General features: G+C 47.4%; 1 protein-coding gene across 1 annotated transcript; it reads right to left on the minus strand.

Annotated features, from left to right (window-relative positions):
* Positions 1–714: 714 nt before the first annotated feature.
* Positions 715–24157, minus strand: LOC142249739 (cullin-associated NEDD8-dissociated protein 1-like). The gene is made up of 14 exons (XM_075321579.1): positions 23944–24157; positions 23117–23260; positions 20610–20764; positions 19510–19633; positions 19182–19438; positions 18817–19059; positions 17667–17959; positions 17453–17594; positions 15878–17371; positions 12621–12716; positions 12331–12500; positions 2219–2383; positions 2000–2107; positions 715–1140 (listed from the first exon to the last, which is right to left on the minus strand). Exons 1-14 carry the CDS (start codon positions 24009–24011, stop codon positions 913–915), a joined length of 3687 nt encoding a protein of 1228 aa, XP_075177694.1. The 5' UTR covers positions 24012–24157; the 3' UTR covers positions 715–912.
* Positions 24158–24353: the final 196 nt, after the last annotated feature.

Here is a 24353-nt window from a genome sequence, read left to right on the forward strand (position 1 = left end):
TTTATTGAAGTCTGTCATCAACTGCAGGAGATTCAAAGCAGCACGCTAGCATATCAATGGCCCCTGCTGCCGTGACACCCCATGAGCCCGCAGCAGTATCGTCGACCTTCCACACACTGACCCTCCTGTGTCATGACACCCCCTCCTCCGTGCCCGCAGCATCACCTACCCTGCCTTGAGCCGCCCCCACCCCCCCCCCTGGCGAGTATGGCTCTTACAGAATTACATTTTAAGATCAGATACCCACACTTTGCACTGACGAGGGGCAATCACCCCAAAACACTGTCTGCAGATTGGGATTCTGATCTGGCAATAGGTCCTGGGTCTTGTGAAAAGGCTTGTTTTAAAAAGCCACTTATGACTTTTAGGATTGCTGCTTCCAATGGGTGGCACTAGTTTGTCGTCTTCCTCTCTGAAGGGACATTTTAAAATGTGGCATTCATGGCTCTCTCAGCCAAAAAGGTTCCCAACCCCTGCTTTAAAGCAATGCTACATGCAAAACATGACACTGATGAGAAGTGCAGCATCTGAGGGAATGGGCCCGACACAACATAGAGCATACTTGGTTCTGATCCAGCTCCTCCCAGGCCATGCACTTGACATTAATTTTAGCTTCCATGCCATATTGGGAAATTGCACCCACTTAAATGAATAAGCCATGGCTTCCTGTAGCCTCGGTTTTCTGCTCTGTATGAACTTTCTTCAATACTCAGGTTGGTTTTTAGGATTTTATTAAGTTTTAAACACAAACTTCTACACTTTGGTTTCCTATGTGAAGCCCTTGTACATACAACAAGGCAGCCGCCTCTGGATGTGGTGCTTGGGCGGAGATCAGGCTTCAGCTGCAGGATTGGTGGCCACTGTACCTAGTGCGGTCGGTCGGATTTGTGCTCTGCAGCTGCTGTCTGACTCTTAGCTGATGTCCATGATCTCCGCGGGGCAAGCAGCTACTGAGTCTTTCTGAATATTCTCCATTAAGGACGAGAGCTCGGGGTTGGCTCTGATCTGCATCAGGAACTCTGCCATGCTGCGGCTGTTCTCCACCTCTGGGATGGTGAGCAGAGCCGTGATGGTTCTCATAGCCGAGCGCTTCAGCTCATCCTGCTTCTCGAACTCCTGCTTCACGGATCCGGCCTTTACCTGCAAACAAAAGGGCAACAATTGATGTATCTGATGGAGGCTGGTAAGTGATCAGTGTGTGGACTGACATGTCTGTTACACGTTATGCCTGTCGTGTGTATGGAGAATCTCTCGGCGTGTATCAGTGGTACATGCACCCTGATGTCCTTCATTGGGCCGGTTAGGCTAGTTTCACACTTGGGTTGAATGGCGTCTGTTGCATTGTGTGACGGATGCAACAGATGTGTTGCATATAGTGGCACAATGGATGCAATGGATCGTACAAAACAACGGAATCAGCTTTTTTTTTTTTTTTTTTTTTATATACAGTTTTACCGGCGGCAGACTATTGTGAACGATCAGCTGATCACCCGGCTGCCGGGCGCTCAACTGATCGCTCACAGCAGCCGGTCGCCGGGTGATCAGCTGATCGTTCGGCCGCCGAGAATGTGTGCGGGGTGGGTGGAGCCAAGCGGGGCCATGGCGCTGAGGACAGGTGTGTGTGTGTGTGTGTACACACATGCGGAGTGGAGTGCAGGAGGGGAAGTGTCGGGCTCCTTGCACTCGTAGCCAGGTTAAATATCAGGTAACTAGGCAAAGCACTTTGGTTACCTGATGTGTACCCTGGTTACAGGTGCAGGGAGCCAGAGAGAGCATGCGCAGTGAAATCCTAAGGATTCCGCTGCTCAAAAAAAGTTACATGCTGCGTTCCTTACGCCCGGCGGAACCAACGCAGGTCCTTTTGGCACAATCCGTAATCCATACAAGTCTATGGGAAACAGCGGAATCCGTTAACGGATCCGCTGTTTTCCAAAAGGGCGGATTGTGACGGAAGGAAAAAACGCAAGTGTGAAAGTACCCTAACTGACAGTAGTCATACCTTGGTGGTGCAAGTGGCTCGAAGGGGTTCGATGAGCTGATCCAGGCGCTGGAGAACAGCACTTGGGCACAGAGTAGCCAAACGTGTGAGGATAATGAAGGTGAGCATCTGCAAAACAAAGGGGTAGAGTCTTTAGGACTGAGGAGTCTTGCATAGCTCAGCTCCTTCACAGGTTAAGATGATTTATGACCAATATGCAGGCCATAGCTGTACAGTTACCCTAATATCGTAGTGATCTTTCAGTCCGTCCTCCACATGGTTCAGATATTCGTAGATGTCCAGCTGATCCAGGCAGCTCTCCAGCAAAGTATACATGCACTCAAATGCCGCCTTGCGGACATCCAGACCATCATCCACGGTATGCTTGAATGGGCCCATCTCCACCTGCCATGAAAACACCAGTAAATATCACCTAATACCATACAGCTACTTTTTTTAATATAATTTAAAGGTACTGTTGGCACAGAATGACTCTTCAAAGCAAATTAAGGCTATTGTGCATCATGGTGCGACCAATCCTTTAAATCTCGCCTGCTTGTTTCTTTGTCGCTCCATTGGGAGACCCAGACAATTGGGTGTATAGCTTCTGCCTCCGGAGGCCACACAAAGTATTACACTTAAAAGTGTAAAGCCCCTCCCCTTCTGCCTATACACCCCCCCGTGCATCACGGGCTTCTCAGTTTTTATGCTTTGTGCGAAGGAGGCTGACATCCACGCATAGCTCCACATCTTAGTCAGCAGCAGCTGCTGACTATGTCGGATGGAAGAAAAGAGGGCCCATATAGGGCCCCCAGCATGCTCCCTTCTCACCCCACTCTAGTCGGCGGTGTTGTTAAGGTTGAGGTACCCATTGCGGGTACACAGGCAGGAGCCACATGCTGTTTTCCTTCCCCATCCCTTAATGGGCTCTGGGTGAAGTGGGATCCTAATCGGTCTCCAGGCACAGGGGACCGTGCTCCCTCCGCAGCCCCTGGGGAATCTGCTGGACAGGAGCCGGGTATCGTCAGGGACAAGGCCCTGCTACTTTGAGGTACTCTGTGTCCCCGTGGGGACCGCGCATGGAGCGCTTGTGCCATATACACTGCAGCACTGCTGGGTGTGTTAGTGCGCCGGGGACTACCGCGCCGGCCGCGCTTATATGCCGGCCGCGCTTATAACTTTAGTCCCCGGCTTTTGCGGCCTAGTATCGCATATTCCCGCCCCCAGGCCTGTCAGTCAGGGGAAGGGCGGGACGCTGCACAGGACGTCAGCGCTGAGGGCTGGAGCATACTCTGTATCCTCCTCCCCCCTCATTCAGCACAGTGGGGCTCCAGATTCCCGCACTTTCTAGGGCACGCCCACGGCCCCCTCCTCCCCACAGAACGCCGGCAGCCATTCCTGTCAGCACTTCTAACGCTGGAGAGGAGAGACAACAGGCTCTGGGAGGCTCAGGCAGGGATTCTGGTGATCACACAACCGCTTTTTAGCGGTCGGTAAGCAGCACCTGAGGTGCTGGCCCCACTGAGTGCCGGAGTGTACATATATATATTTGTTTATATGCTATACATTTACACTGTACGGTCGCACTGTTGATTTTTGGCTATATACCCTCCTGGATTGTACTCAGAGGAGACAACAGCATGTCGTTCGCAAATAGCAAGGGTGCCAAAGCACAGGCTTACTTTGCAACCTGTACTTCATGTGCGGCTATACTACCGGCAGGTTCCACTGACCCTCATTGTGTGCAATGCTCGGCCCCTGTGGCACTTACTCAGCCGGAGCCTCTGCTACTGGTGGCCCAGGTGGAACCACCTGCTACCACTGTCCAGGTGACAGGGACGGAGTTTGCAGTATTTGCTGACAAACTGTCTGAGAGTATGGATAAATGGTCTGCTAGGATACTTGAAGCCTTACAGTCCAGACCGGTGACTCAGGCCCCAGGCACTGTTCAATCATTGACCTCAGGCCCCCCTCATTTGGAGCAGCAAAGTGCTCCTGGGGTGACCCATGGATCCCGGGGTGAGGTCTCTGACATGGACCGCAGTCCCAGGCCGCCTAAGCGGGCTCGCTGGGAAATTCCCTCGACTTCATCACACTGTTCGGGGTCTCAGCAGGAGGACTCTCTGGATGATGAAGCGGAGGTAGCAGATCAGGATTCTGATCCTGAGGCCGCTCTCAACCTAGATACACCTGAAGGTGACGCCGTAGTGAATGACCTTATAGCAACCATCAATCAGGTGTTGGATATTTCTCCCCCAGCTCCTCCAATTGAGGAGTCAGCTTCTCAGCAGGAGAAATTCCGTTTCAGGTCTCCCAAGCGTACATTGAGTATGTTTCTGGATCACTCCGACTTCAGAGAGGCAGTCCAGAAACACCGAGCTTGTCCAGATAAGCGTTTTTCCAAGCGCCTTAAGGATACACGTTATCCCTTCCCCCCTGACGTTGTCAAGGGCTGGGCTCAGTGTCCTAAGGTGGATCCTCCTGTCTCCAGACTGGCGGCTAGATCCATAGTTGCAGTGGAAGATGGGGCTTCACTCAAGGATGCCACTGACAGACAGATGGAGCTATGGTTGAAATCCATCTATGAAGCTATCGGCGCGTCTTTTGCTCCAGCATTCGCAGCCGTCTGGGCACTCCAAGCTATCTCAGCTTGTCATGCGCAGATTAATGCAGTCACACGTACATCTGCTCCGCAAGTGGTGTCCTTAACCTCTCAGGCGTCGGCTTTTGCGTCCTACGCCATTAATGCTGTCCTGGACTCTACGAGCCGTACGGCGGTAGCATCCGCCAATTCGGTGGCAGTCCGCAGGGCCATGTGGCTATGTGAATGGAAGGCAGACTCCGCTTCCAAAAAGTTCTTAACCGGTTTGCCATTTTCTGGCGACCGCCTGTTTGGTGAGCAATTGGATGAAATCATTAAACAATCCAAGGGAAAGGACTCATCCTTACCCCAGTCCAAACCAAACAGACCTCAACCACGGAAGGTACAATCGAGGTTTCGGTCCTTTCGGCCCGCGGGAAGGTCTCAGTTCTCCTCGTCCAAAAGGCCTCAAAAGGATCAGAGGAACTCCGATTCATGGCGGTCTAAGTCACGTCCTAAAAAGACCGCCGGAGGAACCGCTCCCAAGGCGGCCTCCTCATGACTCTCGGCCTCCTCACACCGCATCCTCGGTCGGTGGCAGGCTTTCCCGCTTTTGCGACGCCTGGCTGCCACAGGTAAAAGACCGATGGGTGAGAGACATTCTATCCCACGGGTACAGGATAGAGTTCAGCTCTCGTCCTCCGACTCGATTTTTCAGAACATCTCCGCCCCCCGAGAGAGCCGATGCTCTTCTTCAGGCGGTGTGCACTCTGAAGGCGGAAGGAGTGGTGATCACTGTTCCTCTTCAGCAACAGGGTCACGGTTTTTACTCCAACTTGTTTGTGGTACCGAAAAAGGACGGATCCTTCCGTCCTGTTCTGGACCTAAAACTGCTCAACAAACACGTAAAAACCAGGCGGTTCCGGATGGAATCGCTCCGCTCCGTCATCGCCTCAATGTCCCAAGGAGACTTCCTGGCATCAATCGACATCAAAGATGCTTATCTCCACGTACCGATTGCACCAGAGCATCAGCGCTTCCTGCGTTTCGCCATAGGAGACGAACACCTTCAGTTCGTGGCACTGCCTTTCGGCCTGGCGACAGCCCCACGGGTCTTCACCAAGGTCATGGCAGCAGTGGTAGCAGTCCTACACTCTCAGGGACACTCGGTGATCCCTTACTTAGACGATCTGCTGGTCAAGGCACCCTCTCAAGTGGCATGCCAACACAACCTGAACATTGCTCTGGAGACTCTCCAGAGTTTCGGGTGGATCATCAATTTTCCAAAGTCAAATCTGACATCGGCCCAATCACTGACATATCTTGGCATGGAGTTTCATACTCTCTCAGCGATAGTGAAGCTTCCGCTGGACAAACAGCGTTCACTACAGACAGGGGTGCAATCTCTCCTTCAAGGTCAGTCACACCCCCTGAGGCGCCTCATGCACTTCCTAGGGAAGAGGGTAGCAGCAATGGAGGCAGTTCCTTTTGCGCAGTTTCATCTGCGTCCACTTCAATGGGACATTCTCCGCAAATGGGACGGGAAGTCGACGTCCCTCGACAGGAACGTCTCCCTTTCACGGGCAGCCAAGGCTTCCCTTCAGTGGTGGCTTCTCCCCAATTCTCTGTCGAAGGGGAAATCCTTCCTTCCCCCATCATGGGCTGTGGTCACGACGGACGCGAGCCTGTCAGGGTGGGGAGCGGTCTTTCTCCACCACAGGGCTCAGGGAACCTGGACTCCGACAGAGTCCTCCCTTCAGATCAATGTTCTGGAGATAAGGGCAGTGTATCTTGCCCTAAAGGCGTTCCAGCCGTGGCTGGAAGGCAAGCAGATCCGAATTCAGTCGGACAACTCCACAGCGGTGGCATACATCAACCACCAAGGGGGAACACGCAGTCGGCAAGCCTTCCAGGAAGTCCGGCGGATTCTGATGTGGGTGGAAGCCACGGCCTCCACCATATCCGCAGTTCACATCCCGGGCGTAGAAAACTGGGAAGCAGGCTTTCTCAGTCGCCAGGGCATGGACGCAGGGGAATGGTCCCTTCACCCGGACGTGTTTCAGGAGATCTGTTGCCGCTGGGGGATGCCGGACGTCGACCTAATGGCGTCCCGGCACAACAACAAGGTCCCAACATTCATGGCACGGTCTCAAGATCACAGAGCTCTGGCGGCAGACGCCTTAGTTCAGGATTGGTCGCAGTTTCAACTCCCTTATGTGTTTCCTCCTCTGGCACTGTTGCCCAGAGTGTTACGCAAGATCAGGTCCGACTGCCGCCGCGCCATACTCGTCGCTCCAGACTGGCCGAGGAGGTCGTGGTACCCGGATCTGTGGCATCTCACGGTGGGCCAACCGTGGGCACTACCAGACCGACCAGACTTGCTGTCTCAAGGGCCGTTTTTCCATCTGAATTCTGCGGCCCTCAACCTGACTGTGTGACCATTGAGTCCTGGATCCTAGCGTCTTCAGGGTTATCTCAAGAGGTCATTGCCACTATGAGACAGGCTAGGAAACCAACGTCCGCCAAGATCTACCACAGGACGTGGAGGATATTCCTATCTTGGTGCTCTGATCAGGGTTTTTCTCCCTGGCCATTTGCCTTGCCCACTTTTCTTTCCTTCCTTCAATCCGGATTGAAAAAAGGTTTGTCGCTCGGCTCTCTTAAGGGACAAGTCTCAGCGCTCTCTGTGTTTTTCCAGAAGCGCCTAGCCAGACTTCCAAAGGTACGCACGTTCCTGCAGGGGGTTTGTCACATAGTCCCTCCTTACAAGCGGCCGTTAGAACCCTGGGATCTGAACAGGGTGCTGATGGCTCTTCAGAAACCACCTTTCGAGCCAATGAGGGATATTTCTCTCTCACGCCTTTCGCAGAAAGTGGCCTTCCTAGTAGCAGTCACATCACTTCGGAGAGTGTCTGAGCTAGCGGCGCTGTCATGCAAAGCCCCTTTCCTGGTGTTTCACCAGGACAAGGTGGTTCTGCGTCCGGTTCCGGAATTTCTCCCTAAGGTGGTATCCCCCTTTCATCTCAATCAGGATATCTCCTTACCCTCTTTTTGTCCTCATCCAGTTCACCAGTGTGAAAAGGACTTGCACTTGTTAGATCTGGTGAGAGCACTCAGAATCTACATTTCTCGCACGGCGCCCCTGCGCCGCTCGGATGCACTCTTTGTCCTTGTCGCTGGCCAGCGTAAAGGGTCACAGGCTTCCAAATCAACCCTGGCTCGGTGGATCAAGGAACCAATTCTCGAAGCTTACCGATCTTCTGGGCTTCCGGTTCCCTCAGGGCTGAAAGCCCATTCTACCAGAGCCGTGGGTGCGTCCTGGGCTTTGCGGCACCAGGCTACGGCTCAGCAGGTGTGTCAGGCGGCTACCTGGTCGAGCCTGCACACTTTCACGAAACACTATCAGGTGCATACCTATGCTTCGGCGGATGCCAGCCTAGGTAGGCAAGTCCTTCAGGCGGCGGTTGCCCACCTGTAGGAAAGGGCCGTTTTACGGCTCTATTACGAGGTATTATTTACCCACCCAGGGACTGCTTTTGGACGTCCCAATTGTCTGGGTCTCCCAATGGAGCGACAAAGAAGAAGGGAATTTTGTTTACTTACCGTAAATTCCTTTTCTTCTAGCTCCAATTGGGAGACCCAGCACCCGCCCCTGTTCCCTTCGGGCTGTTGTTCTTTGTGTACACATGTTGTTCATGTTGAATGGTTTCAGTTCTCCGAAATTCCTTCGGATTGAATTTACTTTAAACCAATTTATAACTTTTCCTCCTTCTTGCTTTTGCACCAAAACTGAGAAGCCCGTGATGCACGGGGGGTGTATAGGCAGAAGGGGAGGGGCTTTACACTTTTAAGTGTAATACTTTGTGTGGCCTCCGGAGGCAGAAGCTATACACCCAATTGTCTGGGTCTCCCAATTGGAGCTAGAAGAAAAGGAATTTACGGTAAGTAAACAAAATTCCCTTCTTTCCCTCTATCTCTACCCTCGCCTCTTGGATTGACCATTCTGGCTTCATAAAGCCAGAGAAGGGAGGAGATTGATAGAAAATAATAAGGTGGAAAGGTGTAATTAAATGTTTGGCCTCGCCATGATGCACTAAGCTTGGTTTGAACAGTCATTCTGTGCTGACTGAGTCCCTTTAATCCAATTTTCTGTTAATGGGACTAAAATGTTCTGATTGGTGGGAGTCCCAGGATCCAAACAACCAACAATCAGTCAAAACACCGCTCTGAAGTGCACATTGTTATTGTGCAGGAGCTGCCCACCTCGGAGCGGTGTTGTAACTGCATGTTGGGGGGGTCCCAGGATGCAGACTCTTCATAATTAGCAGCTTATAAGTAGTCCCTATAATACACAAAATTTGAATGAAAGGATAGTTAATTGGTAAAATAAGCTGCAGTACCACACACAACCTGTGGAAATATGTGGCACTGTTAACAGCATAGGATAACTTAAACAACAACAAAAAGTATGAGGCCTAAAAGATCATTTTATTGAAAATAATTAAAAGTTATTATAAAGATTTATTAGGTTCCACCAGATGAGGGCGCTCTGCACTGTGATAAACTGCAAGTTGTATATACTAATAACCTTTTGAGCTAGAGAGACATCTGTTGGATGAAAGATGTTATTACATGGTGGTTACAAAGAATAGCTACTTTAATTATGCACTAAACAAAGGAGGATTACGAGTAAATGTGCAAAATACAATAATAATTTTATTCATTTATCTAGCGCTATTAATTCCATAGCGCTTTGCATACATTGGCAACACTGTCCCCATTGGGGCTCACAATCTAGAGTCCCTATCTGTATGTCTTTGGAGTGTGGGAGGAAACCCACGCAAACACGGGGAGAACATACAAACTCCTTGCAGATGGTGTCCTTGGTAGGATTTGAACCCAGGACCCCAGCGCTGCAAGGCTGCAGTGCTAACCACTGAGCCACCGTGTCGATTTTTATTAATGAAGATCACACGCAACATAACACTATCACAAGATAAAAACTGCCAAGAAATATAGGGGGAGTACAAGATGTATGATAGGCAGATGAATAATAGCCAATGTAAAGTTCCCATTTACCTCATCATCCAAATACACTAAGTGAATAATAAGCTAAACCTCAAAATTGGGGATAAAAATTAAAGGATGAAGAGGAAAGAGACAAACAGGTAAGAATTTATAAAGATCTGCCACAGTATCCAATAAAGTGCATGTGCACACGACTGGGCAAGGTCCCCAGTATAGCCATACTTAGACAAGAAGGTCAGGAAAATTACCTAAAGTGCAGGTGCAGTCACAGGGGAATCAAGGCGCAGGTATAACATCAGTACAAAATACCCATAAAGATGCAGGACCACCACCAACGCGCGTTTTGCGCAGGGTCTTCCTCTTTGAGAAAGCAACAGTACCTCTGTGAAACGCGCGTTGGTGGTGGTCCTGCATCTTTATGGGTATTTTGTACTGATGTTGTAACTGCGCCTTGATTCCCCTGTGACTGCACCTGCACTTTAGGTAATTTTCCTGACCTTCTTGTCTAAGTATGGCTATACTGGGGACCTTGCCCAGTCGTGTGCACATGCACTTTATTGGATACTGTGGCAGATCTTTATAAATTCTTACCTGTTTTTCTCTTTCCTCTTCATCCTTTAATTTTTATCCCCAATTTTTAGGTTTAGTTTATTTTCCACTTATCAGTGTATTTGGATGATTAGAGGTAAATGGGAACTTTATTGGCTATTATTCATCTGCCTATCATACATCTTGTACTCCCCCTATATTTCTTGGTAGTTTTTATCTTGTGACATTGTGTTATGTTGTGTGTGCTCTTCATTAATAAAAATCATTGTATTTTGCACATTTACTCGTAATCCTCCTTTGTTTGGTTTATCCTTGAGTAGTGCAGACACGGATTCGGTATACTCCATACTGATAACGTGTCCATCTTTATGGCTCATTTATTGGGAATTTTTCTCATAATATCTTTTAATTATGCACTGTGCACTTTGATAAAATATACTCTGTTGGGGATTTTTATATCCATAGATTCTCATACTTGCGATATATTTTGAGTAATATTGCTGTGATCTATACTGTACAATTGGTTTCTGCCCCCCCCTCCCTATATCTGATGGCACCTAATGCATCTTTGTAATAACTTTTAATTATTTTCAATAAAATGGGGTTTTTTTTTTAGGCCTTATACTTTTTGTTGTTGTTTATATTAACTAGTTCATGGCCTCATTTAAACAATTTAAAAGGAGTTCTGTGTTAAAGCATAGGATAACTGTTCACACAAAGTACAGGTGCTCGTGCATCATGGCTGGGATAACCTTTTAAATTCACCTTCCCACCTGCTTGTTTTCCCTCTATCTCCACCCTTCCCCTCTTCTATTATTGACAGCTCTGGCCTCATAAGGTGGTGTCACACACAGCGACAACGACAACGACGTCGCTGCTACGTCACCATTTTCTGTGACGTTGCAGCGACGTCCCGTCGCTGTCGCTGTGTGTGACATCCAGCAACGAGCTGACCCCTGCTGTGAGGTCGCCGCTCGTTGCTGAATGTCCAGCTTCATTTTTTTGGTCGTCGCTCTCCCGCTGTGACGCATAGATCGCTGTGTGTGACAGCGAGAGAGCGACGAAATGAAGCGAGCAGGGAGCAGGAGCCGGCGTCTGGCAGCTGCGGTAAGCTGTAACCAGGGTAAACATCGGGTAACCAAGGTGGTTACCCGATATTTACCTTCGTTACCAGCCTCCGCCGCTCTCACGGTGCCAGTGCCGGCTCCTGCTCTCTGCACATGTAGCTGCAGTACACATCGGGTAATTAACCCGATGTGTACTGTAGCTAGGAGAGCAAGGAGCCAGCGCTAAGCAGTGTGCGCGGCTCCCTGCTCTCTGCACATGTTGCAGCACTGTCATTATGATCGCTGCTTCGGCTGCTGTTTGACAGCTAAGCAGCGATCATAACAGCGACTTACGAGGTCGCTGCTACGTCACAGAAAATGGTGACGTAACAGCGACGTCGTTGTCGCTGTCGTTTAGTGTGACCCCAGCTATAGAGTCAGAAGGGAGGAGATAGAAAACCAGCAGGTGGGAAGGTGAATTGAAATGATTAGCCCCCACCATGATGCACTAGTGCTTCTCCTTTTGTGTGACCAGTCATTCTGTGCTGATAGGAGTCCCTTTAAAGAGAATCTGTCCCCAGTTTTTTGCCACTTAATCTGTGAGCAGCATAGTGTAGGGGCAGAGACCCTGATTCCAGCGATATCACTGAAGTGTTTAGTGTAGTTTTGATAATCTCCTGCTGATTAAACAGTGACTACTTGGCATGCTGCAGGTAGTCCAGCATATTAATGAGCTCTGTATAAGGCCGGTGTCGCACTTGCGATTACCGCTCGAATATATCGCGCGGGTTTCACGGTGCACAACCCATCACTGACTCGCATGCTGCTCACAGGAGCTAGTCGGTTGCATGCAACTGATCCGCTCCTGTGAGCAGAGTGTGAGACCGTGAAACCCTTCGTGAGATATATGCGCGGTAATCGTAAGTGGGACACCGGCCTAACTGCTAGATCTGGAGCAGAGAAAACATGGATTGTATCAAAATGACAGCAAACAGCTCAGTGACACATTGCTGGAATCAGGGTCTCTGTCTCTACATTATGCTGCTCTCAGATGGGGGGAGAAAAAAAACAACCTGGTGACAGATACCCTTTAAGCATAGATTAATACACTGCTAATGTGACAGACATCTATGGAAATATCCCCTCACCTCACGGATTAGTTCTTTCCGTACTTTAGTCTCTTCATACACAGGCGGAAGGACTCTGCTCAGAAGACTCCGCACCAGAGATGGTTTGTTATGAGCAGCTGAATTAAACATGACTAGTGTGACGCGACGGACATTGGGCTCCATGTCCTGGAGGGGTTTTAAGAAATCGCCTGTATATAAAACATGGATCAAACAATTTTATATCTGGTCTTATTTAAAATTTTCTATTTGCATTTGTAATGCAGATCAGTGATCACTAGGTGTCAGGCTTGTATTTTAAAAGCACTTACCAATGCAATTCTTCAGGAGGGGGTCAATTGGAGCCGGCTGGTCTGATATGGTGAATTTGATAGCGGTGACCACTGTGCTGCGAGTATGCGGGGAACCTGCAAATCGGGGAGCAAGTAATGAAAAGATAAACATGGCAGATGAGTGTGGACAGCCTGCCATATGGATACTGATCTTGTAAATCAAACCAGTAAGGAATATACAAAGGCTTATGAATGTAAAAATACTGATTGAGTCTTGAGTCAACAGCATGTCTTGCAGGGTACTCCCACTAGTGATGGCTTTATAAATCTGGATGTAGTGAGCTCTACCTAGTGGTAGCTGTATAAATCTGGATGTAGGTAACTCCTTCTAGTGATAGCTGTATAAATTTGTATGCAGTGAGCTCCCTAGAGTGGTGGCTATGTATATATCTGTATGCAGTGAGCTCCTCCTAGTGGTAGCTGTCTAAATCTGCATGCCGTTAGCGCCATCTATTGGTGACTATAAATCTATGTAGTGAGCTCCCTCTAGTGGTGGCAGTATAAAATTGTATGAGTAGCTCCTAGTGGTAACTGTGTAACTCTATGCAATGAACTCCTGCTAATGTTGGCTGTATAAATCTGTATGCAGTGAGCTCCCCCTAGTGGTGGCTAAATCTATATGCATTGAGCTCCCCTAGTGGTGGCTGTATAAATCTGTATGTAGTGAACTCCCTCTAGTGGTGGCTGTATAAATCTGTATGCAGTGAGCTCCCTCTAGTGGTGGCTGTATAAATCTGTATGCAGTGAGCTCCCCCTAGTGGTGGCTAAATCTATATGCATTGAGCTCCCCTAGTGGTGGCTGTATAAATCTGTATGTAGTGAACTCCCTCTAGTGATGGCTGTATAAATCTGTATGCAGTGAGCTCCCTCTAGTGATGGCTGTATAAATCTGTATGCAGTGAGCTCCCTCTAGTGGTGGCTGTATAAATCTGTATGCAGTGAGCTCCCTCTAGTGGTGGCTGTATAAATCTATGCAGGGAGCTCCCTCTAGAGGTGGCTGTATAAATCTGTATGTAGTGACCTCCCTCTAGTGGAGGCTGTATAAATCTGTATGTAGTGAGCTCCCTCTAGTGGTGGCTGTATAAATTTGTATGCAGTGAGCTCTCTCTAGTGATGGCTGTATAAATCTGTATGCAGTGAGCTCTCTCTAGTGATGGCTGTATAAATCTGTATGCAGTGAGCTCTCTTTAGTGATGGCTGTATAAATCTGTATGCAGTGAGCTCTCTCTAGTGATGGCTGTATAAATCTGTATGCAGTGAGCTCTCTCTAGTGATGGCTGTATAAATCTGTATGCAGTGAGCTCTCTCTAGTGATGGCTGTATAAATCTGTATGCAGTGAGCTCTCTCTAGTGATGGCTGTATAAATCTGTATGCAGTGAGCTCCCTCTAGTGGTGGCTGTATAAATCTGTATGCAGTGAGCTCTCTCTAGTGATGGCTGTATAAATCTGTATGCAGTGAGCTCTCTCTAGTGATGGCTGTATACATCTGTATGCAGTGAGCTCCCTCTAGTGATGGCTGTATAAATCTGTATGTAGTGAGCTCTCTCTAGTGATGGCTGTATAAATCTGTATGCAGTGAGCTCTCTTTAGTGATGGCTGTATAAATCTGTATGCAGTGAGCTCTCTCTAGTGATGGCTGTATAAATCTGTATGCAGTGAGCTCTCTCTAGTGATGGCTGTATAAATCTGTATGCAGTGAGCTCCCTCTAGTGATGGCTGTATAAATCTGTATGCAGTGAGCTCCCTCTAGTGATGGCTGTATAAATCTGTATGCAGTGAGCTCTCTCTAGTGATGGCTGTATAAATCTGTATGTAGTGAGCTCCCCCTAGTAGTGGTTGTATAAATCTGTATGTAGTGAGCTCTCTCTAGTGGTGACTGTATAAATCTATATGTAGTGAGCTCCCTCTAGTGGTGGCTGTATAAATCTTTATGTAGTGAGCTCTCTCTAGTGATGGCTGTATAAATCTGTATGCAGTGAGTTCTCTCTAGTGATGGCTGTATAAATCTGTATGTCATGAGCTCCCTCTAGTGGTGACTGTATAAATCTGCATCTAGTGAGCTCCCTCTAGTGGTGGCTGTATAAATCTATGCAGGGAGCTCCCTCTAGTGGTGGCTGTATAAATCTCTATGCAGTGAGTTCTCTCTAGTGATGGCTGTATAAATCTGTATGCAGTGAGTTCTCTCTAGTGGTGGCTGTATAAATCTGTATGTCATGAGCTCGCTCTAATGGTGACTGTATAAATCTGTATGTAGTGAGCTTCCTCTAGTGGTGGCTGTATAAATCTATGCAGGGAGCTCCCCCTAGTGGTGACTATAGTCAAACTCTTATTGTATTGTCTGACAGAAAGCAAAAGATTTACCCCTGTGTCCTATAAAGTGAATGATTGCATATTTTTTTTTTTATCTATTAAGAAATTAACAATGGACACATGGTTTCCAAATGTTCCTATAACTAAAAGTTTGGTAACTTAATGTTATACTTTGTATTTTAATGTGTCAACATCTCTGTTGTCAGTGACTAGGGCCAGTGCAGAGAATTCTTCAAAGGCTATAACTCCTGTTTTGCTCTTTTCTTGCAGGGGGTGTGCAGAGTGAAAGACTCGATCATTTACACCAGATTGCAGTTTCTGGTGCACAGATCGGCAATATTAAAAGTTGTGTGCCTCCTAATAAGATTGTCCAGTGTTTGCACCATTTATTCCAGCACTATTTAATCTAGGCAGCTGTACTACATTACCACCCCCCATCGTTAGTAAAGCACCTTGCCGGAGGCCGGCCACCCATCTGAAACACTTTACAAAACTCGCCAACTGTGTCCGTTCACTGTGGTTACAATATCAGCCTTAGAATAGATAAGAATACTTCTGCTCACTGATTACAAGCCGAGGTCTTGAAGATGAAGACAAATTAAAATATTTTTGAATGTCATATTTGAGATACACTGAGATCTGTGTACATGGTACTGATCGATCCCTTTAATCACCAGGTGTCTCATTTTGTTGCCCCCAATAGAGTTGATAAAAAAAGATTTACTGGACCCCAGCACAGCGGCCATATCAGTAGTCTGTGACCAATGGACCAGAGGCTTGTGAACCTCCTACGTGCCGCCATCTTCAAAACCTCATCAGTGCGACGCACGCATGATGCCTTGGTCCATCAGCCACCGATTCCTGATGTGGTCATTTCAACATGGTCCAGCCAATGTTTTTGCTGAATCCTGTCCCCCATTCTCACCTGAGCTTAGCTGTTTGCACAGCCGCGGCAGAAGCTGTGCCGGGTTCACAAGGGTCAGCTTCCCCATACATTCCGCCACCACGTTCCTGGTGCCTTCCTCCGCAGCCTCGCAATGCTCCAGCAGCAGTTTCCATACGTCCTCCTGGTAAGGTCGCAGCTCCTCACTGGGCAGGCAGGTAAGTGCTTCTTTAAGAGAGTGTAGGAGCAGATATTGCCGTCTGAGCTGACCCCCAATTTCTTGCAGAAGGAAGGGCAGAAAATCTGCAGGACTGCCCACACAGGCATTTCCAAGGGCGTACGATGCTGCAGACTTCACCTCCTCATTGGGGGATGCGAAAGCCTCGAGGATCACAGTCTTCAGTTCCTTCTGCTGGCTGCCAAGGCTCCTCTCGCGCCCAATTTCTGCCAGCGTCAAGAAAGCCAAGACCTTCACAGGGTCTCCAACACGGGGATTTTTGGCATCTTGTATGAATTGGGTAATGGAAGCATTGGATTCTTTAGGGCAGGCACTGGCCAAAGTGGCCACACACTTGGCCACAGAATGGAAGGCCTGTTTGTGAAGGGTGGGCCCAGTGGACTGGACAGGACCTGTGAGTTGCTTGAGAAGATCGGCATATCCAAGGTGAGTTGTGTGGCTCATGACCAGCGCTTTCAAGAACGAAAGAATGGATGCCAAGGCGCCTCCTTGGAGTAGAGGGGAGTGCACCAGCTGAAATAGTTGGGGGAGGATGCGGGCACTAAGTTTGGGAAGAGAGGCCGTATGTGCAGACACCAGCGTGGTAAGAAAATCTACGGACACTTGAGCCAAATGCATGTCTGATTCAGCCAGAAGAGACGGAAGCTCCCCCAGCACGGGCTCCAACATGGCGGGCTTTAAACAGTCATTGTAGTTCCTCACTAACACTTCAAGGGCAGATACCGTTCCTAGCCTGAGGGCTCGTTGGTTCTTGCGTAGAAAAGAGGCCAAAATTGGCAGTGCGTCCTTCAGCAATGGCCGCAGGTCAATCTTGAGAGGGGATCCTGCAATGAGGGTGAGAACCTTCACCGCTGTCAGTCTTGTGATCTCATTACGGAGACGTTCAAGGATGAGCAGGAGAGTGGGTGGGAGATCATTCCCCAGTTGGTCTCCAAGATGGCTTATAAGATGTCCCATACAAGACAAAGCCCTCTCCTTCACCTCCTGGTCAATATCTGTTGCCTGCAGTCTTTTCAATGTGGCACTGAATAGCTCTTTGGTATAGGGTGAAGGCTCGGGTACCTTGGTCTGGTCCAGCGGTCGAATCACTTTTACCAACTGTTGAGCAACCAGTAGGGCCTCGGAGGTGATCTTGTAGAAGGTGTCAGAAATACAGGTAACTACCGGAGGTAAGAGGGCTGGAAGGTGAGGCTGGAAGCATTCGGGGGGGTGACAGCTGAGGATAACGTGAAGGAACATCAGTGTATCCAGGCGCATATTGGAGCTGCTGCCTTTATCCGTCAAGGAGAAGACGAGACCTATCGGTAGAAAGAAAATAGAGCCACTTGGTGACACAAGAAGATCAGGCAATGCTGCCCATGGATATCATGGACTCTTACCTGGAAGCAGTGCAGGAATATGCTGAGAGAGGCAGCCGGGAAGTGCACCGGTCAGTTCTGTAAGAACTGCAAAACATCCCTGACGAGACTTGATGCTCTTATCCCTGAGAAGTTTCTGGAGAGACTTCATAATCGATGGAACCTACATAGGGAGGACAGCAATGTGGTGACCATCGAGCGGGAATCAGGAGGCCCTCTGCTTTGCCTCCCTCACCTGTTTCTGCAGAGCACTGAGAGGACTGTCCCCCTTATCTGTGGCCTCCACGTTCTGTCTGCAGCTGTGAGAGCAGCGAGTCTGCCGGAGCAGTGCGATGTACGCAGAGAAGATGTCCGCCTTCACGTTCTCCTCTCGTTCTTTAAATCGTGAAATGATCGCCGGAGCCGCTGATCTATAAAACTCTGATAGGAGATCGGGTCTGGCCGTGATAAGAGTCTCCAGGCACTTAGCAGCTGAGCGTCTTACTTTCCAACTCATATCATCATCATCGCTGTATTCTTCATCACTCTCTAGAGACACCAAAGCCACAGCACTATTTATGTTCAAGTACATAGGGGCAGTATTATACTAGTTATATCTTTGTACATATAACTACTATAATACTGCTCCTATGTACAAAGATATAACTACTATAATACTGCCCCTATCTTTGTACATAGGAGCAGTATTATAGTAGTTATAGCTTTGTACATAGGGGCAGTATTATAGTAGTTATATTCATGTACAAAGGGAGCAGTATTATAGTAGCTATATTCTTGTACATAGAGGGCAGTATTATAGTAATTATATTCTTAAACATAGGGGGCAGTATTATAGTAGTTATATTCTTGTACATAGGGGCAGAATTATAGTAGTTATATTCTTGTACATAGGGGGCAGTATTATAATAGTTATATTCTTGCACATAGGGGCAGTATTATATTAGTTAAATTCTTGCACATAGGAGCACTATTATAGTAGTTATATTCTTGTACATAGGGACAGTATTATAGTAGTTATATTCTTGTACATAGGGGCAGCATTATAGTAGTTATATTCTTGTACATAGGGGCAGTATTATAGTAGTTATATTCTTGTACATAGGAGGCAGTATTATAGTAGATATATTATTGTACATAGGGGCAGTACTATAGTAGATATCATCTTGTACAGAGGAGCAGTATTATAGTAGTTATATTCTTGTACATAGGGGGCAGTATTATAGTAGTTATATTCTTGTACATAGGAGGCAGTATTATAGTAGATATATTATTGTACATAGGGGCACTATTATTGTAGTTACTGTATATTGTTGTACATATGGGCAGTAGTATAGTAGTTTAGTTATATTCTTATATAGGGAGCAGTATTTGTGGGTCCTACTAACCTGGTTCTTCGTCACTCTCTGTCTCCATCGTCTCCTCTTCCTCTTCACTGTCATAGTTGTAGTTAGGGTCATATGAAATATACTTCAGACACAAATCAATGACTGTGGGGACGTAAGATGAGATTTCTTTGGGGCAGCGTCTGATGAAGGAGTCCAGTGCCTGGAAACACTGCTCCTGCAGCTCATCATCTTCCACTTTACAGAACCCCACCACTAGGGGCACAATTCTCTCTAGATGTGGCCCTGGAGGAAGAGTAGATGGGATAAAGGGGACTGACACTGCAGGACTAGCTCTATATAAGGGGACCAGGTAATAGATTATAATGTTTCTATACTATGCATATGCATTATCGTGCCGTCCTTACCCAGTCTGTGTCCTGCCTGCAAGCTGACAGCGGCCACACACTGAATGTACGTTCTCGTGGTCGATGTGGATTCATTCTTTTTCATTTCCGTCACCAGATGTTCCACAAGTTCTGTGAATAAGTTTCCATTGCAGGTTTGCACCAGGTGCCCCAGCGCCAGCACCGCTCGCTTCCTCACTGCAAGACGAGGGCTGGTGAGCTGTGGCAGAAGACAGCTCAGGATGGAGGGATGGAAGGAGTACAGCACCCCTCCCAACCTGCCGGGGACACGGAGGAGGTGAGATAGCGCCCACTACAAAAATAAACTCGCTATAAAGAATCATCTCACCTTCCCAACATGTCCGACAGTATATCAAGAGCCTCGAGCTGCACCGCTGCATCATCCCGCTTTCCTATAGCCCCTGTCAGTTGTCCTGTGATCTTCCTGCACACATTGGCGGCTAAAGTAGAGCCTGTAGGAAAAACATAAGAAATGCATTAATATTAGTGATGAGCGAGCACTTACATGCTCGACACTGAAAATGAGCAGGTCAGACGTTCGGACGGGTTCGGCTCGTTTTGAGAAACGAGCATGGTAGTGCTCGCTCACCAATAATTAATATATGTTAGATTACTGATTCTCAGTTACATCCTGTACTATACTTCAGAGCTGCACTCACTATTCTGCTGGTGCAGTCACTGTACATACATTACATTACTTATCCTGTACTGATCCTGAGTTACATCCTGTATTATACGCCAGAGCTGCACTCACTATTCTGCTGGTGCACTCACTGTGTACATACATTACATTACTTATCCTGTACTGTTCCTGAGTTACATCCTGTATTATACTTCAGAGCTGCACGCACTATTCTGCTGGTGCAGTCACTGTGTACATACATTACATTACTTATCCTGTACTGATCCTGATATACATCCTGTATTATACTCCAGAGCTGCACTCACTATTCTGCTGGTGCAGTCACTTTGGACATACATTACATTACTGATCCTGAGCTAAATCCTGTATTAGACTTCAGAGCTGAAATCACTATTCTGCTGGTGCAGTCACTGTGTACATACATTACTTATCCTGTACTGATCCTGAGTTACATCATGTATTATACTCCAGAGCTGCATTCACTATTCTGCTGGTGCAGTCACTGTGTACTTACATTACTTATTCTGTACTGATCCTGAATTACATCCTGTATTATACTCCAGAGCTGCATTCACTATTCTGCTGGTGGAGTCCCTGTGTACATACATTACTTATCCTGAGTTACATCCTGTATTATATTCCAGTGCTGCACTCACTATTCTGCTTGTGCAGTCACTGTGTACATACATTACTTATCCTGTACTGAGTTACATTGTGTATTATACTCCAGAGCTGCACTCTCCTCTCATGTATCTCAATCTTACCCATAGTTCATTGGTGTCTACCTGAGCTTGCTGCAGGAAGCTCCAATATAACGGTCTTTAGTCCAATACTGCAGATATCTCTCAGTTGTTCCTTTTCAGATAGCATGTTACTGCACAGAGTGTCCACAATCATCTCCACTTGATGCTCCTTCACTTTTCCCACCAGAGGTCCCAGGCTGCAGAAAGTCAATGGAGATAAACACAATATTCACATTCCTGATAGGATATCATGCACATATGGAGCTTGTAGAACCTCAAATGTGGATGAATGTTGGAGAACTGAAGTAAGAGGGACCTCAACTATGAATGTATGGTGGGAACTGGAGATAGAGAGACAACAACTTTGAATGTATGGTGGAGAACTGGAGATGGAAGAATCTCAGCTGTGAATGTATGGTGGGTAACTGGAGATGGAAGAATCTCAGGTGTGAATGTATGGTGGGGAACTGGAGATGGAAGAATCTCAGGTGTGAATGTATGGTGGGGAACTGGAGATGGAAGAATCTCAGGTGTGAATGTATGGTGGGTAACTGGAGATGGAAGAATCTCAGGTGTGAATGTATGGTGGGGAACTGGAGATGGAAGAATCTCAGCTGTGAATGTATGGTGGGGAACTGGAGATGGAAGAATCTCAGGTGTGAATGTATGGTGGGGAACTGGAGATGGAAGAATCTCAGGTGTGAATGTATGGTGGAGAACTGGAGATGGAAGAATCTCAGGTGTGAATGTATGGTGGAGAACTGGAGATGGAAGAATCTCAGGTGTGAATGTATGGTGGGGAACTGGAGATGGAAGAATCTCAGCTGTGAATGTATGGTGGGTAACTGGAGATGGAAGAATCTCAGGTGTGAATGTATGGTGGGGAACTGGAGATGGAAGAATCTCAGGTGTGAATATATGGTGGGGAACTGGAGATGGAAGAATCTCAGGTGTGAATGTATGGTGGGGAACTGCAGATGGAAGAATCTCAGGTGTGAATGTATGGTGGAGAACTGGAGATGGAAGAATCTCAGCTGTGAATGTATGGTGGAGAAATGGAGATGGAAGAATCTCAGCTGTGAATGTATGGTGGAGAAATGGAGATGGAAGAATCTCAGCTGTGAATGTATGGTGGGGAACTGGAGATGGAAGAATCTCAGGTGTGAATGTATGGTGGGGAACTGGAGATGGACGAATCTCAGGTGTGAATGTATGGTGGGGAACTGGAGATGGAAGAATCTCAGGTGTGAATGTATGGTGGGGAACTGGAGATGGAAGAATCTCAGGTGAGAATGTATGGTGGGTAACTGGAGATGGAAGAATCTCAGGTGTGAATGTATGGTGGGGAACTGGAGATGGAAGAATCTCAGGTGTGAATGTATGGTGGGGAACTGGAGATGGAAGAATCTCAGGTGTGAATGTATGGTGGGGAACTGGAGATGGAAGAATCTCAGGTGTGAATGTATGGTGGGGAACTGGAGATGGAAGAATCTCAGGTGAGAATGTATGGTGGGGAACTGGAGATGGAAGAATCTCAGGTGTGAATGTATGGTGGGGAACTGGAGATGGAAGAATCTCAGGTGAGAATGTATGGTGGGGAACTGGAGATGGAAGAATCTCAGGTGTGAATGTATGGTGGGGAACTGGAGATGGAAGAATCTCAGGTGAGAATGTATGGTGGGGAACTGGAGATGGAAGAATCTCAGGTGTGAATGTATGGTGGGGAACTGGAGATGGAAGAATCTCAGGTGTGAATGTATGGTGGGGAAAAAAGGGATGGAAGAATCTCAACTGTGAATGTATGGTGGAGAACTGAAGATAGAGAGACCTCAACTGTGAATGTATGGTGGAGAACTGGAGATGGAAAAATCTCGGCTGTGAATATATGGTGGGGAACAAGAGATGGAAGAATCTCAACTGTGAATGTAAGATGGAGAACTGGAGATGGAAGAATCTCAACTGTGAATGTAAGATGGAGAGCTGGAGATAGAGAAACCTTAACTGTGAATGTATGGTGGAGAACTGGAGATAGAGGGACCTCAAGTGTGAATTTATAGTGGAGAACTGGAGATAGAAGAACCTCAACAGTGAATATATGGTGGAAAACTGAAGATAGAGGGACCTCCACTGTGAATGTAGGATGGGGACCTGGAGATGGAAGAATCTCAGCTGTGAATATATGGTGGGGAACTGGAGATGGAAGAATCTGAACTGTGAATGTATGGTGGGTAACTGGAAATAGAGGGACCTCCACTGTGAATTTATGGTGAGGAACTGGAGATGGAAGAATCTCAGCTGTGAATATATGGTGGGGAACAGGAGATAGAAGAACCTCAACACTGAATGTATGGTGGGGAACTGAAGATAGAGGGACCTCAACTGTGAATTTATAGTGGAGAACTGGAGATAGAGGGACCTCAAATGTGAATGTATGGTGGAAAACTGGAAATAGTGTATGAAGGCTATGGAGAATGTCTAGGAGTCGTGAGGCAGTTGTGAATTTACAGACAATGCACATGAGGGTCACTAGGTCCCCACACCTCTCTCACCACTTCACTGCTAAATTCTGCACCTCTCCGTTTTTATCTTCCAGCAGCTTCAGAAGCATTTTCACCACCCTCCGCTCGCTGTCCTCATCTAACTTGATGGAGTCCTTCTGCAGCTCCACCATCAGATCATTTGTGGCCATGAACCTTTTTCAGGAAGGAAAAAAGTTTAAAATCCAATATATCCAGGTGATGTGTTTGACATATCATAAGTGATCTACTGTTCTCTGGAATCAGCCATGTCAATCTGACTGTACTTTATATAAACCAGATGACAAACAAAAGAATCAGCAATCTCTGTAAGCGCTAAGATATATGCAAACATTGAATATATGACATTTAACTGCATTACTGCTATATAGAATATACTTTAGAAAAGGAAAGCATTTGGCGCATATTGGTCAATTCCATGCCCACCAGCCATGACAAGGTAGCCATGGAAGGCTAAATCTAATATTGGTCAAACACAGTTCTCCTGGGCGCCTACAAATTTAGGGGGCAGGTAGGATAACAGGTGACGAATCGAAAGTGTGAAATCTCCCTGCCCCATGACCATCTACGTCCAGCACTGAGGACCTCTATATACATTATTATCTCATTATAACGCTCCTGCACTGTTATACAAGGAACATTTTTGCTGTTTTAAAGCTCGATTGCTATAAAAGTGCAAATAACATCCAAGAACATGCGATGCAGTCACGTAGAGATGATGAGCACCTATGCCCCCATCATTTCCAGATGACTTCACGAAGGGTGCAGCATTTATCTCCATAGATGTAATCCTATGTACAGCCCCTGCCCTGCGGTTGCTCCTGGAGCCCCCTCCTCACCTGAAGTCCTTGTCACTGGACGTCATCTTCTCCAGCAAGCTGGAGATGTGATAGGTGGCATTGCTCATGGTGACAGCAGCACTGCAGCCGGTCTACAGGGAATCACAGGGGGACACGAGGGGCTGCAACTTTTGACCCCTGTACGGAGAGAATATGGCGACAAGAGTCATGCGGGGGAGAGGGGATCGTGTTTACTGTCCCCTCTTTGGAAGTCACTGGAAAACCTGACACTGCCGGGTTATTAATAGATAGTGAGCGATGTCCGAGAAAAGACCCCTGCTGGACACTAGACTGAAATACAGGAGGGTCCGCAGTAGCACAGACATGAGAGTGCACAGAACTACTGCCCCCATCATGTAATGGCACAGAAGATCATTACACATCATCACTGGAGACAATGTGCAGCATTA

The sequence above is a fragment of the Anomaloglossus baeobatrachus genome, chromosome 8, assembly GCF_048569485.1.
Source record: "Anomaloglossus baeobatrachus isolate aAnoBae1 chromosome 8, aAnoBae1.hap1, whole genome shotgun sequence".
In the NCBI taxonomy this organism is placed as follows: domain Eukaryota; kingdom Metazoa; phylum Chordata; class Amphibia; order Anura; family Aromobatidae; genus Anomaloglossus; species Anomaloglossus baeobatrachus.

Bases quoted from the DNA above. Each gene is read 5' to 3' on its own strand.
- LOC142249739 (XM_075321579.1), bottom strand. From the start codon at position 24,011: ATGAGCAATGCCACCTATCACATCTCCAGCTTGCTGGAGAAGATGACG. The intron at 23,261-23,943 runs GTGAGGAGGGGG...TTCCTGAAAAAG, and splicing joins TCCAGTGACAAGGACTTCAG to GTTCATGGCCACAAATGATC. The intron at 12,717-15,877 runs GTGAGAATGGGG...CCCGATTTGCAG, and splicing joins GTGCAAACAGCTAAGCTCAG to GTTCCCCGCATACTCGCAGC.